The following is an 18959-nucleotide window of genomic DNA, read 5'->3' on the forward strand; positions in this document are numbered from 1 at the left end:
CACAGCTGAAACACCAGAAGTTCTTCTGACACTGCCTTAATTAAACGTAGGGACAGCCTGGACCACAAAAGCAGATTCCTCAGGTCCCCTCCCCAGCAGACGGCCAGGTCCAAGAGGTCAAGACTCAGTCCCAGTTGCTGGCAGAATGACACAGTGGAGCCAACAGCCAGCCAGAAAGGGGATGTCCCTGATGCTGAACCAGAGAACAAGAGCCACCTCCTCTTCCACAGGAGGTACACCAGGTACTTCTCTTCCTCCGTCTCTGGTGAGAGGGGAGAACAGGTATTCCCGAGGACAGAGAGGCTTGATTCCAATCGCACAGACTAGTTTAAACATTCAAACTGTATCTCACTTGGTAAAAAATCCCTCCGTGTCTCTAGAACAAAGTCCTACAACACATACCATATTTATTTCCTTTAAAAGCTCACAAACATCAATACCCACAACACACTCCGATGCTACGGTTTCTAACAATAGTTTTCACTCAACAGAAATTTGATCTAAAGGATGACAATTTATTCCGTTCTCTGAATACTTGAAACTTCAAGTTGTCCCTTTAAAAGGGAAGTCTAAACCACATCCAAAGTCTCACCTCCTATTCAAAAAAGTATCCTCCCTCTGCCATTAATCAGGACAAGCATACGTCAAATACAAACTTTATTCTAGAGAGCTCTGCTTCACTAGAAACCATCCCCATGAAAGCTGGTAAATTTTCAAGTATACAGATAAGTGCCTTTTAGTTTAAATAATGATACTGGCTTTGGAAGTGCTGGGTATCAGCTTGGCATACAGAGGCTGCTGAACAGATGCTTTTTTTCCAGCTACTACCTTTGAAGGAGGAAGAGTAACATCATTGTTCATGACATAGCTGAAGCTATATTTCAATCTTCAAACTGTGGGCCAATATCAGCAATTAAGGGTAACAAGAAGAGGAACACCTGAAGAATATCACACTTTTTTTTTTCCCAAGGTGGCAAAATAAAAAAAAAAAAAAAAAAACAAAAACACAACACACTAGACCACCTCAGACAGTTCTCTCTCTCAATATCACTGACTATTATTTTCATTAACTTTGAGAACAGGAATGATCTAGAAGATTAAAAAGGCCTAAGCACCTGTCTTTGAAGAATGTGAAAACAACAAGTCAGACAACCCACGCTCAATGCCTCACAGGAAAACCAAAGCAAAGCAGAACCACCTATTTATTATTACCTAGACAGCAGCAAGCCAAGATGGATGGCCTTTTCAGAAGCATACGTCAAGACAAAAATTCCTTCTGAGAAAAATTAACAGGCCTCATATAGAAAAAACACAGAAGATGTGATCACATTATAAAATTAGTAGAGCTTTTAATGCCATCTTGCATGACATTTTTGTAAGTAAGAACACAGCTTTTACAAAACGGGTCCACCATTGATAACTACTCTGTACACGTGGCTCTCCAACGGTTCAGTGGAAGAGTGGAAGGATGCATCAAACAGAGCTCTCCAGGGGTCTCCTCCGAGTGTGTTATGGGATACTTTAATCCATGACTTGGACAGTGGAGTACAGACTATCTTTATACCTGCAGATGATCTGCAAGCACTCTGGACAGCAGGAATAGAATTCAGGAAGATCTTGCCCAATTGGAGCAATGGTCTGAAATAAAAAGGATGCAATTCAATAAGGATAAGCATGAAGTATTATGCTCTGGTAGCAATAATCAGCTGCACAAGTACAAAACATGGAATGAGTAGCTGACTGCAATTCCACAGAAGAGAATCTAAACAGAAGTTAAAAAAATAAAAATCTTGCAAAGGTGTCAAACTTGCAATACTCCTCTTACACAGGATGTACACGTACTAACTAAAGCCTTGTTTTATTCGGCCTTTCTGAGCCCTTAACTTGGATTTTATGGCCAGTTTTGGATACCAACTCTCCAGAAGGATATAAGCCTACCAAAGTCCATGTAAGACCACTAGAAGACATGTCATATTCCATTTTTCTTCTCCAATACTCAGAAGCACTAAGTAGGAAAGCTAAGAATTTAAAAGAGGTGAAAGAGACAGTTACAGGCTTCACATAGTTTGAAGTAGCTGCAAAGGAAAAGAAAACTTGTTCTTGTACCTGTTAGGTATAAGCACAGCACAAACATTATAGGGTTTAATTGCAGCAAAGAAAGTTTAAACTACGTGTCAGAATTGTTTTCCACACAAACAGCAAGGAACAGAAAAGACTTCCTACAGAAGTGGTGGGATTCCCATACTTGTCATTCTAGAAGAGATCAAGCCAGTATTGCTCCAAAAGATTCCAGGCCCTTAAGTCTCCAGATCAGCCCATCTTTCACAATTCTTTCAGAATTCAGGACATCGCTAGCAAGGACTTTAAAGCAGAAGTTCTGCCTTTGAATAGGATCAACTCCTATAGCAACCAAATTTAACTATGAAATAGAAAAGAAAGAAGTAAAGAAAGAGGCTAGTTTATACTTTGAAATCAAACTGCCTTTCTGTTCAACCATAAAGTTCATGTCTTTTTTTGGTGGAAAGTGAGAAATGACCATTCTAAAACAAAATTCTTCTTAGTTGCAGACAAAGCTCATACTGAAGCACCAAGTTTAAGATTAGAAAGTATCAGTAAAACATCCATTATTCTTGTGTTCCTAGTCTTAGAAGTAAGGTCATTAATCATATGCATCAATAGGACTGGGAATTCAACAGCAAGCTTCTAGCTTCCCATCCTTTGCACAGAAAGCTATAGGAGCCTGACAATATGCCTGTAAATAAAAATGTGTTCTTCAGCCACATTTATCAAAGAAAAGATGCTAGTATGTTACTTTGTACATCTACATTACTTCTACAGTGCCAAAAGTGAACTAACGCTTTGAGAAAGAAGTGACTCAAAAATAGGCTAAAGATGAAGTCAGCAAATAAAAGTATTTAGCCTTCACGCAACATCAGAATTATTATTTAACAATCAAGAGACCTGATGGTAAGCACACAGTCTGAGCTTACTTAAGAGAACTATCAGCATATACAGACGTAGTTTTACTATGATGATCGATAAGGAATCAAGGCATCAAAAATAAAAAAAGGAAGGTTGAGCCATCAATTGCCCAATGTGATGTGCACTAAAGGACAACAAATCAATTCCTCCTTAGTTTCTAAAGTTTATAAAAGAATGGATGTATTACTACACAGAAGCACTTCAAACCCAAGTTAGTTTTTAGTTATATGTCTTACTGATCACCAGTTAAAGGCTGTGTTTAACTAGGTTGCTAGCTACAACCTGCAATGAAGACTGATTACAGCTGATCTCCAAATTAAAATACTTTGCACGGTTTATTTAGGAACTGAACCAGTGGTTTTGCAATCACTTGATCATAGCTTATCAGGAAACACCCAGTAAAGTTTATGGCATTTTGCGATTATGTTTTACGCTAGTAACAGAATTCCTCCTCCGTCCCTCTTCTTTTAAAAGACAGTTTGCTTTTTTTATTTATAACACCTTCTGTTTAAAGCAACTGCAACTTTCAATCAGCTTTATTTTGTAAGACTCCACCTAACAAAACAGAGTAACTGGAGTACAAAGCTTTGCAGGAGAGAATTGACAAAAGACTAAATGTGGGGAAGTCAATGTGGAATTAAGGAAAAAAAAAAATCTCAAGATTAAAGCTCTTAAGATTTGTGTTTAATTATACATTCTGTTCACACAGTGCCTTAAAGCCATTATACTTGAAATACATACCCTGTAAAGCCAGCAAGAATTAGATGCTGTTACATTCAGTTTTAGGTGCATTCTAGCTACAGAGGACAGGAAAGGCTGACTCAATTAGCAGCCTGCATGACAGTTTTTGGGACAGTGGCTCTCAACCACCACGATGGACTTTAAAGGGGTTCACAGGCTACTTCTAAAATGAAAATACCGTAACAGTGGAGAGAAAGCATACTGCATGGATCCGATCTCCACTGGAAAAAAAAAAAAAAAATCAAGAGATGACAGACAAATTTAAGTGCTAAAAATCAGCAAACTAGAACATGTTTAACAGCAGTTTTGTAATTGAATTCAAGAGGAAGGAGATGAAAGAACACCCAGATGTACCACACAATCATTAGCAAGACAGTGCCAGTAGTGCCAGCACTCAGTTTCAGCTGCTTTCAAACAAACTACACACTCCCTCCCAACACTTTCAGAAACGATGAAAATCACCTTCAGGTAACTTTAATGAGAGAACTAAAGAAGCACACATCACCTGGAATAAGACAGGAAAGTCTAAGATCAGCAGCTCCATTTCAACTAGCTGCATCTCAAACTCCTGATGTTTGGATTTCAAGTATCAGAAGAGAAAGAACTAGACTTTGCTCTAGAACCAGAGTTGCATCTTCCTTTCCACAGCAAAGATCAGAACAGTAGCCCATACTTTCTTTGCCTTGCTCTCAAAAGAGGATTTTGGAAAATAATCTTCTGCACTGACTAGAAGTCTCAAAGGAGAAGCGAATGAGAGATGACTGTCTCAAGTGCACAGAGAAAGAGTCTGGCAGAGGTGTTTCACTGATCACTTGCTTGGTCTGTTCAGATGCTGGCATCAGCTTTCCCCTGCTCTGGGGGCTTGGCTCTCTAAAAAAAGACACCGGTAACATTTTTCAGTCCCTATGAATGGTAGGGAAAAGAATAAAACCGCTTTTACAAAAACTGGTAATGAGAATGCAGCACAGACAGAGCAGGCTAGATCAACATTAATAATGGTCAGACCAGAAGGATGTAGCAAATAATCTGAGTATTTAGCGAGCAACAGTTGGAAGCTTCTCAAATGTTCCAGCCCACCCTGAACAAAGGGCAGTCACTGGTATCAGCAGATGCCCTCGCCTGAGGACAATCACCATTCTCCTCAGATATACAGGAGAGATGCCAACAATTTCTTCTCTTGTCCCAGCACTGAATAGTTGCAGGAAACACTTTTATACTTGACTCATCACTGCATTTTAAAACATACTCAAAGCCTTTAAGTCTTGTACCAAATTAGAGCAGATGCACTATACCATTTCGTATCTCTACTGAACTGACAGACCTGAGGTGATAACCGATTTGCAAGACAAAAGGTGATCTAGCTTCACTTCTACGCTTTATTACTATCTGATAAAGTAGCAGCAAGTTTTTTGGGTTTTTTGGGGGGGTTTTTTTGTTGGTTGGTTGTTTTTTTTTCCCCCCCAAGGATTTGACTAGTGACTATAAAAACCTGGTCTAAAAAACCAACAGGCGTTTTGACACAGTATTAAATTCAAACTCACTTAACAGGTTACAATAATGTAGTATCAACAAGTCTTTCGCAAATACAAAGTTCCTAGTTGTAAAATCAGGATAGTTTCTTCTATTACATACTCCAGAGAACAACTAGTACAAAACATTCTTTAGCACAGGCGTTTCATAAAGGTTTGCTCTACAGAAGCTAACCAGCCTACTATGTTTCAGGTGGAGCTGCACCTAGCTATTCACTTAAGTCTACCAAGTTTTGCTACTAGAAATTCAAAGCCTTCTCTGATTAACATAACTTTGTAGTTTCTGCCTTTCAAGTCTCTGGTAGACGCTAAATCAGTAGAGCATAGAAACATGAAAAATGAGACAACATTTCCCTTGATTTTATTACATTCTTTGAAAGCATGAGTCCAAGTTTCTATAAAGAAAGAGTTAAAGTTTACCTATATTGGCAAAAATTAATGAGGCCAACAGGACATCATGCTTCCTGTTCACAGAGCCTTGGATCAGTAAAACAGTAGCACTTTCCCTTAAGACATAACTGAGTAACAGTAGTCAGTAACTGTGCCAGGTAATAACCATTCAGTATTTCTGAAGGAGCTTTGCTGAAGAGTTCAAATAGTAAATTCTGATATGACTATTTGATACTAATCGTGGAAAGAACAATGCAAGTGCTCACCTTCTAAATGTCGTCTTACTTCTTTCTGATTTCAACAGCTGCAACTCAAAACTCTAGGGTCCAACTCTCTCAGGCCCCAGAAACTGGTCCCCAAACCTCAAGAGGCCCGTATAGTAGGCAATCCTGTAATCATAACTGCTTTAAGGTCGTTCAGGACTCGTTCATCTTTCCCATCCTCTACATCCCATCTTCCCACTTTCCAAAGCCGGACTCAGTGCACTCTTAGTTCACTCCTGACTAGTACTTCTGTTCCAGCCAGGTAACCAAAGCTCTCCTGCTCTTCCTCCCTGCAGACAGCATCATCGTGGATATGCTTATTAAAACACCGTGTGCTAATAAAGCAAGGCTGTTTTGTGAAGGCAGTCATGGTTGCCAGTCAGGCTGAATTTTAATTACATAATCATACAGACTAGTAAGGACTAATCTGAGTGATTCTGTTCTCAAATCAAAACACATAACAAGTGTAAGATTTCTCATATTAATGACTTGTGTTCTCACTGGGTAAAGTTAAGCTTCAGTTCTTGTAGGGAGAATACAAGACAGTGTAGTTCACATGATGCACACCTTAGCCTCAAGAAAAATAAAACCCACAGTATATCACATCCTCAAAGAGAAACAACTATAGATTAGAAGTTGATAAACTTAATGGCAATACAGAAAGTCTTTGCTTGCCCCAGTCAGGGATTCTTGCCACTATTAAGCAGCTTTCAAGAAAAGCCACAGAAAGGTCCATCAGTATTATCCATGTTTGGATGAATTGAGACAAGCCTAAAAAAAAAAAAAAAAAAACCACAACTTTTGAAAATAACTTATGTGGTCTCAACAAACATCTTGAACTTCATCTCACATGGGACAGAGTCCTTCAGCAGCTATTGTAATTTGCCAGTTAACATCACTATGCCGTATCATGCTTTTGCAAACTCTCCCATTCAAGAGAGCAAGCTTGGAATGCATTTAAAAAAGCAGACCCTAATACCCTAGATGAAAGGAGGTAGTAAAAACCAACATAAATTCCGTGTTTCTGAATTAAAAAGATCCACATTTGCTAGCATTGCATTATACATACAAAAATCTGGAAGAAATGTCAAAACTTTTAAAAATACTGACTTTTACACAACTTGGCTGGTAAAGAAAAAGGCATTCATTAATATGTATGAACATGTTATTGTAGAGGATTAGGCTCCTGACTGCTCTGCCCACAAAGCTAGATTTCCTCAAACATATTGAGGAAAGGGAAAGCTGTTTGTGATTACTGGTGAAAGTGGCCTTGCATAGTGGAACAGCTGGCTTGAGTATTCATCTTCAAAGAAAACAGCCCAAAAATGAGATTCCGCCCCCCCCCCCCCCCCCAAGTTGCAGTACAGCAGTTTCAGATATTTCAGTTATCTATAAATACAAGTGGTTCCCATTTTATTGATAACGAAATATTTCAATATCTATGGGGAAAAAAGCAAGTGAAGAAAACAGATTCAAGCAGACTCGGCCAAAGCCCACCTGTCCTTACTTATGTGACATTGGTCAAGACAGCATCTATTAGCAAACATTTTAAATTAAATACTTAACTTTTAAAAAATATATTAGAACCTAGACCACATATGGCATGGTTTACTACACAGTATATTATAAATGTACTTGTCTGCTTTTCCACACCATTTACAAGTTCTTTACAACTCTTCAAGTTTCATGCCAACCTGCACTCAGCTAAGTTCTAACTAAAGCACTGTCAGTATGAGAGCTTACCATTTGGCTTAAAGAAACAGTATTTTTAAAAAGGCATTTGTGGGGTTGGTCAAAGTATTTATGGTTCTTGCACCCACTGAACAGTGTTCTACATAGGAGACATTCCCAGGAGTTGTCATCTACACCCCTACAAAAATATCTGAAATAACTTGACAGAGAAGCAAGGGGGGGGTTTTAACCCTCATTTTGGATCATCCCATCCTCCAATAAACCAGACAAGTTCAACTTGCTCTAGATAGATACAAAGTCTTAAGATACTTCACTGAAACCAGTATATCATTTCTTATCCATTCTACACTTCTCCATTGCCACCTCACATACATACCACACTCATCCCTTCCCAGAAAAAAAAAAAACGGTCAGGACTGTGCCCTTGCTGCAAAGAAGGTGAATGGTCCCCTGGGCTGCATTGGGCAAAGTATTGCCAGCAGGTCGAGGGAGGGGATCCTTCCCCTCTGCCCAGCACTGGTGAGGCCACACCTGGAGGACTGTGTCCAGTGCTGGGCTCCCCAGTACAAGAGAGACAGGGACGTACTGGAGAGAGTCCAACAAAGGGCCACAAGGATGATGAAGGGGCAAGAAAGCATCTCGCCTATGAGCAAAGGCTGAGAGAGCTGGGAGTGCTCAGCCTGCAGATGAGCAGGCTCAGGGGGACCTCACCAATGTGTATGAACACCTGCAGGGAGGGCATGAAGAGGACAGAGCCAGGCTCTTCCCAGTGGTGCCCAGTGACAGGACCAGAGGCAATGGGCACACAGTGACACAGGCTGCCCAGGGAGGTGGTGGAGTCTCCATCCTTGGAGATACTCAAAAGCCATCAGGACATGGTCCTGGGCAACCGGCTCTGGGTGGCCCTGCTTGAGCAGGGGGCTAGAGGTGATGACCTCCAGAGGTCCCTTCCAACCTCAACCAGTCTGTGATTCTGTGACTGGTTTCTGCTATTGACATAGATCCTTATTTCAGTTTGTAATCTTTAATGAGTACTAGACAAACATGCCAGTTGCCATTGTGATAGACAGCTGACACCTCTCTATGGTACTAATTAATATTTCTACCTTCTCTCTGCACGGTTAAAAGCATTCAAGCAAGCTGTCATGATACAAATACATTACTCCTATCTTCTAAGGCAGAAAAAACCTCTTGAAATAATTTTATTTTGCATGACAAAAAAATTAAGACAAGCATCCAGCTGTCCTTCATGAGGCTGAGTAACTCACCTGCCCTTCATGACTAAAGATAGATTATCCCATAATGTAAAGAATTTACTAGCACTCAGTACACATTTGTATTTATAAAGCATGAAGTTTAAAGATAGAGGAATTTTCAAGAAGAGGAATGGAGATCCAACCTTACGCTGCACTTCAAGTGACCTTTTATGTCTGGAGAACCTTCTCAGAAGACAGTAGCTTTAGCAGTTACTATAAATACTCCTATCTTTACACTTTGTCAAATATAGGAATAAAAGCAGACACCTGTGGCTGACAATCTAGATTTATCTACCAGAACTAAAACAGTTGTACTTTAGCAGGAGGAGTCTCACAGAAGTTTCTTATGGAATCTTTGCCGACACACAGAAAGCACAAACAACGTTTGCATTTTCTATGAGCAACAGGAGCTGCTAATCACCAGCTTTAAAACTGAAAAATTAATATATAGCCTCAACACGCAACAGGCCAATATTCCAATATCCAGTACAGTAACAGGGAACAATTCCTTTTTACTACTGTGTCACCTGAAGTCATAAAAAATTATCAGCACCTCCTGTAAAAATTGCATAGCCTGAGAGAAATTTCAGCTCTTCAGCAGTTTGATAGTGGTTTGGTAGTCCTGCCTGCTCAAAAAACCTAAATACTTAAATATTCAGCTTTTAACAAGAAGCTTAAAAAAGCTTCCATGAAACATACGCTGTTATTTCTACCATACAAGACAGCATTCAGAAATAAGCTGACTATGGAACACTTGCACTCTTCTATAGGGGAGCAGAAAAAAATTAACCCATAGCAGCTGAGCAGAATACTTAGGAGTATGAGGTACAGAGAACCATTTATGTTAGAGCTGGTACACTACAGTCTTTAAAACAGATTGAACCGTTTCACTTTGTGAATTTCTTTCAAGTATCTTCCCCCTTTCCTCCTTTTAATAACTATCTCAACTGAAACACTTATAGCTCATTAATTTTAAGAATGTATTGACTCCTCCTTAATGAAGGCATTTGAACGTTTAAACTGGGAAACAGCGCTGTCAAATGAGCAACCACATTTTTCTGTTTAGATATCTTTTAACACTCAAAAACTGAATGCATGGCAGGACAGGTTTTCAATAATCCAGAAACTGGTGTGGTGTTGGAGTTACCTTGTGTAATTTTTGTTACAGAAAGTACAGCAAAGAGTGAACACAGCTAACTAGAGTTTTGTTTGCATTAACCATCATTTGATATCATCAACTGTAACGTTCACCTCAGAAGTCCTATCTCAACTGGTTTTCAAATGCTGTAGTTCTGGCCATCGAACTGAAGGCATTCATGACTGGGGCACGTCTCTCCATGTTTCATTCTCACCTGCTTCTACAAACACTTTTAAAGACAATCCTTCAGGAGGAGAGCTGAAAACATTCAAGTCTGCAGCTGCAGTAGAGCTCAAATCTCTAGTAAGTTTATGAGCACAGTGAAGAAAGGGACAGCATTCAATAACAATGCAATTCAAGTATTGCTTTCTGGTACATATTTGCAGTGTATTTTCTTTTTTCTTTAGGAGTACAACAAAATATGCATCTAGGGTAATACATAAGGAAACCCTTATCAAAGTTACATTAAAGCCCATGCCCAGTTTCGTCCTTATATTATGAACGTGGTCTCAAGAGCTCAGTTTTATCAACAGTTAGTACACTATACAAATACATGATTTAGCTGAGCGGAGAGATATATGCTGTGAAGAGGTCTGCACAATCAGGTTTTCAACAGTTTAGCTGCTGTAGTTGACAGTTCACAATTGCAGCCATTCATTAGCGTTCCTGGAATACAGCCTGCACAGTTCAAGCTGGTCAGCTATCTCTGGAAAATGATCTATACTCCGCTCCTTTTCCAACATGCCTAGTAATATTTTGCCCCAAAAGTCTGCCAAACATGTAGGAGGTTTGAACAAGCTTTCTCAGTCACATTCTTTTAACAGAGGCAACATATTTCTTTTCCCCCAAGAGCCAAAATAAAGTTATTAAGCCAGCTGGAATATTATGCTTGTCAACTACAAATTTGTGTATACATGGGCATAAAGGTGAGTGGAGAAACTGACATACGCTGATCCTGAAATCCTCTCAGGTACTCTGACTGCCCTTCATCCAAAATAATCAGTACTGTCGCTGAAGTCCAGCACATGAAGAGTCAGGGCAATTTTGAGATCCGGTTCTACTTGTGTTTTTATAGTATTTGTCAGACTCCAGATTCAAAGTGGCTTGCAATATTCACATCTGCTTCAATAAGAGTACTATTTCCTCCATCCTTGAATACTATTGCAGTTTATTCTACTTGTAGCCACATTTAGAGAGGAAAAGAAAATAAAACTACGTTATGCTGTAGATCTTTCATAACTTCCACAGAACATATTTCTCTTTTTAAGAGCTTAGCAATTTGGACACATCAACTGAAAAAAAAAAAAAAAAAACAGCTTTGCTTTTCAAAGGAAGGTTGTGACATGCCAAAGGCTTTTTTTAAAATTCTTTTGGACCACCTAGCTGCGTTCTCTTCCCCCCCCCAGATGAAGATTTCTTGATTAATTGATTCTTCATTATTCATCAGATCAATGCAAGAAACCACAGTTTTACCTAGACTACAGTAACGGTGTACTGGACTATCAGAACAGGAAATTAAAGGTTTTCAGGCAATGTCTTGCCAAAAAGTCAGCTCTACATCTACAGATACATAGTTCTATATTATCTATCTATCGGGCTATATAACCTTACACCTCCACCTCTATCTTAGACATAGTTTGATTTCAAACAGCAGACTGTAAGACAGGAATAATACAAAGAACTCTCTGCAGAAAGATGGGAACTGACCAGCTTCTTATATCAGACCTCTCTGTCTCGTACTTACTGTATTTCTCACATTCTGTTTTCAAAGAATTCCCATCCTAAACTATTTTACCTTTAAAACAGTTCCTCTTCATATTCAGAATGATGAATGACTTACTAGATAAACCTGGGATATTTAGAACTATACAGTATTCCTTGTTGAATCACTGTTTTAGAAGATGACTATAAGAGAATGATCTACACAAGTTTCAAGTATGTACAAATATTTAAATATAATTGAAGGTGTCAGAAGAAATGTAGATACCTGCCGACACATTGACCCCTCCCTTCCTGGGTATGTTACACATTAATATTAAGATAAAAAAGAAAAAACGCTTTCCACAAATTTCTAGCTCTTATGATCACAAAGTAAACTCTCTGAACAAAACCAAGCGCTAACTTCCTGAACCTGCAGACAGCCTGAAACAGTGACTCATGATGTGTGAACTCCCTTTGAGCCCTATTAGTTTTATCAGCATGTCAACCCTCAGCCTATTAATGACACTTGAAGGTCTTCATTAACTATTTCACCACTGATTTCAGTAGATAAAGCAGCTGAGCATGAGCCCATGGGAGTAGTGACATAATTTAAATGGCTGGAAAGAGGAAAAAAGCAGGAGTAAGAAGAGAACAGCAGACAAGCAGGAGACAGTTTTATAATAGAGCCTTCTCAGTGAGTAAAGCAAATAAAAACACGGAGTGGTAAAACAGCCTTAACAAGCTGCTACGTTTTTATTTTCTCCTTTCTCTGTGTGAAACCAGTGGAAATCAGGACACTGTCTGAGGGGACCAAAGAATAAACTTAGGTCTACTACCTCTGTATCTCCTACTTTGTATGAAGTCTAGGCCTGTTTAAAGCAAGCTTTTCTTGCTTATCAGTATCACTACTAAAGAAAGTTATTCCAAGCAGGGAAGACTCTCACGTACCATATAGTTCCTTGCTTAGTGTACCACTTCAGCAAATGACAAGGTTTTATCACCCAGTGCAGAAGCGGACAACTGAGAAGTACGCATTTCGTTTCAGATAACCACAAGTTAGTTTCTCTACTGAACATCATAATGCGGCACGTAGAAAAGAGCGCTGTGCATTTAGAGTCCGTTCCTATTTCTTACTCATAATTCTCATAGCCAAGTTTCTGGAAAAGTTTCTTTAGAAACGAACAATGTGTGAAGCAATGCTGCAAGGCGGCTCAAGTTCAAAGACAAAAGTACGGAAATAACTTTAAAAATCACTGTTCAGGGTAAGAGTACCAAGAGCTGTCTCACTAGCGTGCAACACAAAGTTAGCAGCCTACAGGTCTGAATAAGTGGGACAAGTTTTTCCTTATCATTACATAAAGCAATTCATTTGTCACAGATAATCACGTCTGTTACCACGATTTATATAAATATTAAATATTAGAAACTATGCAAAGCGAATGCAAAATACATTCTTTCTGACTCCTTAATCATCAGAATGATTAAACACAAGACAAATCATCATCTGATAATACACTGAGCTATGAAAAAAACCCTACCAGCTTGAAATCTAACCTTATTTGCACAAAGAAGAGTTTGTCAGCTGGGTCAGCAATCCTCTTAAGGTAGGCACAACTGCTAGAAAATTTTAACTGTTTAACTTTTTAAGTCCTTTACCACTTTAATCAGAACTAGCACAACTCCCTACAACACAGCTCCTGCTTGCATAAAGGCATTAGCAGAGTTACTATCTCAGACGCAGCGTTAGCCAAAGCTCCAGTGAGCACAAGGCCTGTATTACTGCAGATTTAACTCTCCAAACACTAACGTGTCTTTGAGGTACCTTCTCCATCCTCCTCACCCTAATCCCACATACACAGCAGCTTTACTAAAAGGCACTCCAAGCGACACTGTTATCTTAAAGTCTGGTATTCTCCCAAGGTGAGGGAAGGCTTACAGGATAATTCAGCGCATCAGACCTTCTCATAATGGCGTTACTCATATTTTTAAAAATACAACTATGTATAACCCACATGTACTTTATTCCTCCAAATTGCAGTAATCCCAACAGTGAACGTTAACGACATTAATTCAGTGCTCAAACACTGCTTTCCCTGAAAGCCTTCTCTCAAAGAAGTCAGTTAAGAACAGTTTTAGCCATCACGCTACCCTTCAGAGTAGTTTAACAAGTCTATGGGAATGAAAGTCACATACATGCTTCCTCTCAGGTCCTTTGATGAATCCGCTCATACTACACACCTTTGTTACAACTAGTAGTTCCAAATTACTTTCCTACAAAGAAGACTCATTGTAAGGTTGTACTTTCCACTGTGTCTACATCTTTGCTCAAGTAAGTGTCACCCTTTTTATTCAATGCATAAGACCATTATCCATAGACCTTTCGCTGTGTTAGGGCGTACAAATTCATATCCAGATGCAAGTACTTCCTTACTAACGGATACTATAAAGTGCAAATTCAACAGCAGGATAAAAATCAAGAATGTGCATTATAAGCCTTTAAGTTTTCCAAGATACCTCACCTGATGGCCCTAAGAGAGCACTACACTTCTATTTTTAACAACGCTGCAATATAGTGGTGTTGATAAACCTGTTTTAACCTGGCTGTCATTCCAGTGTTTTACAATACATTCAGGGGAAAAGAGAGAACAGACTTCCTCGCTCACTGAGCAATTAGGTGCAGAAGGACAGTTCTCAGTCTTTGATTTGGAATCGGTTACATTATTTATGCATTAAGCAGCTTTCAGGCTACTTTCTGCTCTGTTTTGAGAGAAAAGTAGTCACGCTCACAGCCTGAGAAGAACAAGTACACTTCACTACTTGCCTAAACACTTAGCTACCTTTTGTACTCTTCAAAAAGCAAAAAAAAGTAGCCCAGGTAAATTTCAGTTCTCAGTATGACTTTCTGAAAATACAAAACTTATGAAAACCACCTGACAATAACTTGAAAGGGTTTGTTTTTTTTTTTTTTCCTTAAGAAAAGGTATTTTTATGGTGTTAGAAAATAATTCATACCTGTCTTCATCACCATCAACAGGAATAGATATGCCAAACACAGAGCTGGCAAGACTGTTCATAGGAGTACTTGCAGGTAACTGAAGAGGATTTGCTAGAGTGTCTGGAATGGGAGGCTTCACAAGAGGTTTATTTTCAGCTATAAGAGAAAGTGGTGGCTGAGGTAGGGGTTCCGATTTTCTTCTAGTATCATCAATCTGGCCTACTAAGGATTGAGCTTGAGTCTGAAACTGTCCGAGGTTTGACTGTGGCAGATTTGCAGGTACATTAGGCGTGCCTTGCATTAACGAGTGTCCGACGTGCTGTGGCTGGACAACGCTGGTACTTCTGCTGGCAGAAGTGTGGCTAGTCAGCTGGGACTGGACAAGTGTAACAGGGACATTTGGCATAGTAACAGAAGTGGTGGTAGACACACTAGGCACACTTGTACCGGGGACAACCGCAGGCACGTTCTGAACTCCAGAGACCACAGCATGGGGAGCACCAGGCATTCCGGACACTTGACTGCTTCCACCCATTTGATGCTGAGTCACAGATTTCGGTTGCACAACCCCTGTATGTCCAATGCCTTGCTGCACCACACCTCCTGGTTGCGGAACGGCAGTCTGACTAGCTTGTGTCTGGCCACTCTGCATTAATCCCGATCCCTGTCCGACTGCTTCGCCAGGCTGTGCTGACACCCCCATCACCGGCGCTCCCACAGGTGAGGGACTTTGGCCGGTCACCTGCCCCACGGGAAGGCTGGAAGCCACAGTACTTGGAACAGAGCCTGTAGTAGCCTGCTGAATAGCTCCTTGAGACTGCATAATTGTCATGTGCTGCATGTATTCGGTCTGACCAGAAGGTTGCGTCGGCAGTAGATGCACTGGTGGAATCTGGGACTGAGAATAAGCAAATTGTTGAGGCTGAGTCACTGGTATGTTTGCCTGCTGCACCTGCTGCTGTGCCACAGGAATGCTTGGCTGCCCTATTGTCACATTTGGAGGCGCCATGCCTTTCCCATTGGGTCCAGCCTGCGCAACTCCCTGCGTATTTACCTGTGGCTGCGATTGCTGTGGCACCATCATTTGCTGATTTGCTACCGAAGCCCCAGAAAACATAGGCTGAGCAGTACTTTGAGGCATGGCCCCACCTATGGGTTGTTGCGGCTGCTGTTGTTGCCCAATGACAAAATTAGGTTGCTGTAGAGAGGACTGGTTCATTTTCTCTGTCTGGAGCAGCTGTGACACAGCAGTCAGGGAACTGTCAGCTATAGAATCGGGGCCATGGGCCGACGCTGGCACAGCCGAGACCACGACGGAACCTCCTGTGGCACCGAGGCCACTGTCCCTCTCTTGAGCAGCCTGCTCGAAGGTGCTGCTGTGCCGAATACAATCTCCAGTCCTGCCCAGGACACCACCACCATCTGAGTCCCGGTCATAATATTCCATACACGTCCATCGTCCTCGCCTGTAGGGCTCCCCTGTACCATGGTCCAGCTTGATCACCCTGAAGCGCGAGCTGCACGCAGCAGCCACTGTCTGAGACATCGTCCCAGGAGCAGTAGATGCAGAAGGCCCTGTGGAGGGCAAGGCGGTTTGAGCAGCGCTGCCTCCTGCCACGGCAGTGCCAGGGGCAGCAGGGGGCAGGGGCACAGCGGAGCTCTTGGGGACAGCCCCCCCATTGGGGGCCACAGCTAGTGGAGCCGCAGCCACCCCACCAGCAGCCACAGCCAGCTGCCCGTCCAAAAGGAGGTTGGGAGAGACGCTGCCAGGAGTTTCAGCCTCGCCCACGTTGTTGAGAGTCTCTTCGGAGGAGCTCCGCTCGCAGACATCCTCCGGGCCGTAGTCGGTGGCTCGGGAAACATCAAAGATTTCAGAAGACACGTCCTCGGTGCGGGACTCATCCGGGTCGTCCAGGCTCTCGGTGTCCTCGGTGATGCTGCTGGCCACCTGAGCCGTGGTCACGCTAGTGATCTGGAAGCAGCTCTTCTTCTTGGCCGGCATCTTGGACATGTTTCCTCCGCGGGGAGGGGCTCCGCCAGCCGGGGCGAGGCGAGCGCGGTGCCGAGGCGGGCTGTCACGGCGTGCCGGCCGGGCCCCCGGCGCTACCGCACATCCTCCGGCTGCTTCCTGCGGCGGGCGGGCGGGCCGCGGCGCTCCCGCTCTCGGGCCGCGGGCCGCGCGGGGGGCGGCGGGGCTCCTCCTCTTCCTCCCCGTCCGCAGCCCTCCTCCCGCGGCCGGGACGCGGGCCTCCTCCTCCCCGCCGCAGCCCCCGCTCCGAGCGCGGCGGGGCCGGCCGAGCGCCCCGCGGCTTCCTGCCGGCCTCGGCGCGACGCGGGCCCCGGGCGGGCGCGGCGGCCGCAGCAGCAGGCCCGCGGCCCGCCCCACGCGAGGGGCCCCGCGGCGGCCGGGCGAGGCCCAGGCGGCCCCGTCTCCCCCCCCCCGCGCCCTGTCTCCGCGCTCTACCTGGAGACCAGCGCCAGGCGCATCCTGCTCGGAACCAGCCCGCCGGCGAGCCCCGCAAGTAACCCCCCCCCCTCGCCGGGGGCGGAGGGCCGGCGCGGCGGCGGCGGCGGCGAGGAGGAGGACGAGGAGGACGAGGGAGGAGAGGCGGCCCTTCCGCGGGCGGGCGCGGGCGGCCCCGCTGCGCTGCGCCGGCCCCGGGGAGCGCGGGCTCCGACTGCGGCTCCCCTCGCCCAAGATGGGGCTCAACTTCTCCTGCGCTGCACCCTGGGAAGGGCGCCGGCCACGCCCCCCCACGACGCTGCGGCGTGATGACGTCACGCCCCGCCGGAGCCGGGAAGCGGCGGGGGGGAGGGAGCGGAGCTTGAGGTGGCTGTTTGGAATGTGCCACCGCCCGCCGGCTCCCCCCGCACCCCCCCCCCCCCCGCGGTTTGGTCCCTCCCGGGCGCGCGGGGCAGTGTCGGCCGTTGGGCGCGAGCGTAGAGCCTCTCGCGCGCCGCCGCGCAGCCTCCGCCTGAGGAGAGCGGGCGGCCCCTCAGGAGCCCGGGCGCTCGCCCGGGCTCCTGAGGGGCCGCCCGGTCTCCTCAGGCGGGGGCTGCCCATGCAGTCTTACTAGAGTCTGGTGTCTTACTCCCTTTTGTCTTTTTACCTTAAATTTCTAATGTACAGTTACTCCAGGAGAGCTGTTAATGCAGCATCGAGGCCAGAGCCCTGTCCATCAAACAACGGGTGACAGATATTTAAGCTATTTATCCTTCCTATTGAACGACCACTGCCCCGACGCAATAGGAAGTAATTTCAGACACTCGCTCCTCTATTAAAATAATCATCCTTTCCAGCCTACATGCATTTACAGCCAATTTCTAGTCATGGCTTGATATTAATAAAAGTTATTTCTCATAATTCAGCCGTCTTTCCCATGCTCATTCTCACAGCCCTACTCTGCACGGTTTGCAGTTCGAATCAGTGCTGGGTACAGACAAGCGAGCAGGACTGCACACAGACCTGCCGAGGAGGCACTGCTGGTATCGCATCATAGCACTGGTTTTTCACTGTGTCTGCTTCCACTAGTGTTCCCTGCTAGATCCTCTTTTGTTGGTTTTTTTTTCCCCACAGCTACATCATACTGGTGGTTCACGTCCAAACCGTAAGGACCCTACCTCTGGTGTCTTCAGGTGCTCACCTCCCATAAATCCCTGATATAAGTCAACTTCTCACTATATATTTCTGTTATTCCAGCCACCAATGTCATTAGGGTTTTCCTGTATGATAATCTGGTCCCGGTTTGAACGGTCACGCCTTGCAACTGTATCATTAACCCATCATGGCTTTTTGTGTAAGGTCACAAAGTGCTTTAAAGACCAGTTCTAAAATATGGAAGATCCCCGCTACCAGTTTCCCTTCAGTTCAACCGTTCCCCATAAATGCAACAGTTCAGCCAAGTACTGATTTATTTTGCAATTTTGCTTGCTAATCCATCTCCTCTGTACGTTTTCAGTAATATTTTCCAATATGATATCATACCAAATACTTCTCTAGTTTCAACAGAGATTAAACCTACTGTGTTAACAATGTAAGAGGTCATTTATGTTAGAAAAGAGTTTTGATTTAATCTGGCGTGAGCCACCTCTGTAAATTTATTCATTAAAATCAAGCATGCCGATTACATGAGTCTTTGGCAAGTGCCTTTCCACTTTTTTTTTTCCCCAACTTTAATTTGAAGTTCTTATAAACAGCGCTAGCCTCAATTCCAGAAAACTTCTGCACGGGGTGTTTGTGTAAGTGTCCGTTCATGCTATTAGCATCTTCCA

General features: G+C 43.4%; 1 protein-coding gene across 4 annotated transcripts in view; it reads right to left on the reverse strand.

The window, feature by feature from the left end:
* TSC22D2 (TSC22 domain family member 2) overlaps nt 1–16983 on the reverse strand; it is a 31017-nt gene extending 14034 nt beyond the window's left edge. The window contains exons 1-2 of one of the 4 annotated variants that reach the window (XM_082319283.1): nt 14705–16983; nt 1565–1638 (exon numbers count right to left, since the gene is read on the reverse strand). In XM_082319283.1, the coding sequence (XP_082175409.1) occupies nt 1565–1638; nt 14705–16698 (2068 nt within the window). In that variant the 5' untranslated portion in view covers nt 16699–16983. The remainder of the gene's footprint in view (nt 1–1564; nt 1639–14704) is intronic. The other 3 variants (XM_082319284.1, XM_082319281.1, XM_082319282.1) reach the window with 3 other exon arrangements.
* Between the last annotated feature and the right edge of the window lie 1976 nt (nt 16984–18959).

This window comes from Platalea leucorodia (assembly GCF_965183815.1).
Source record: "Platalea leucorodia genome assembly, chromosome: 8".
Lineage (NCBI taxonomy): Eukaryota > Metazoa > Chordata > Aves > Pelecaniformes > Threskiornithidae > Platalea > Platalea leucorodia.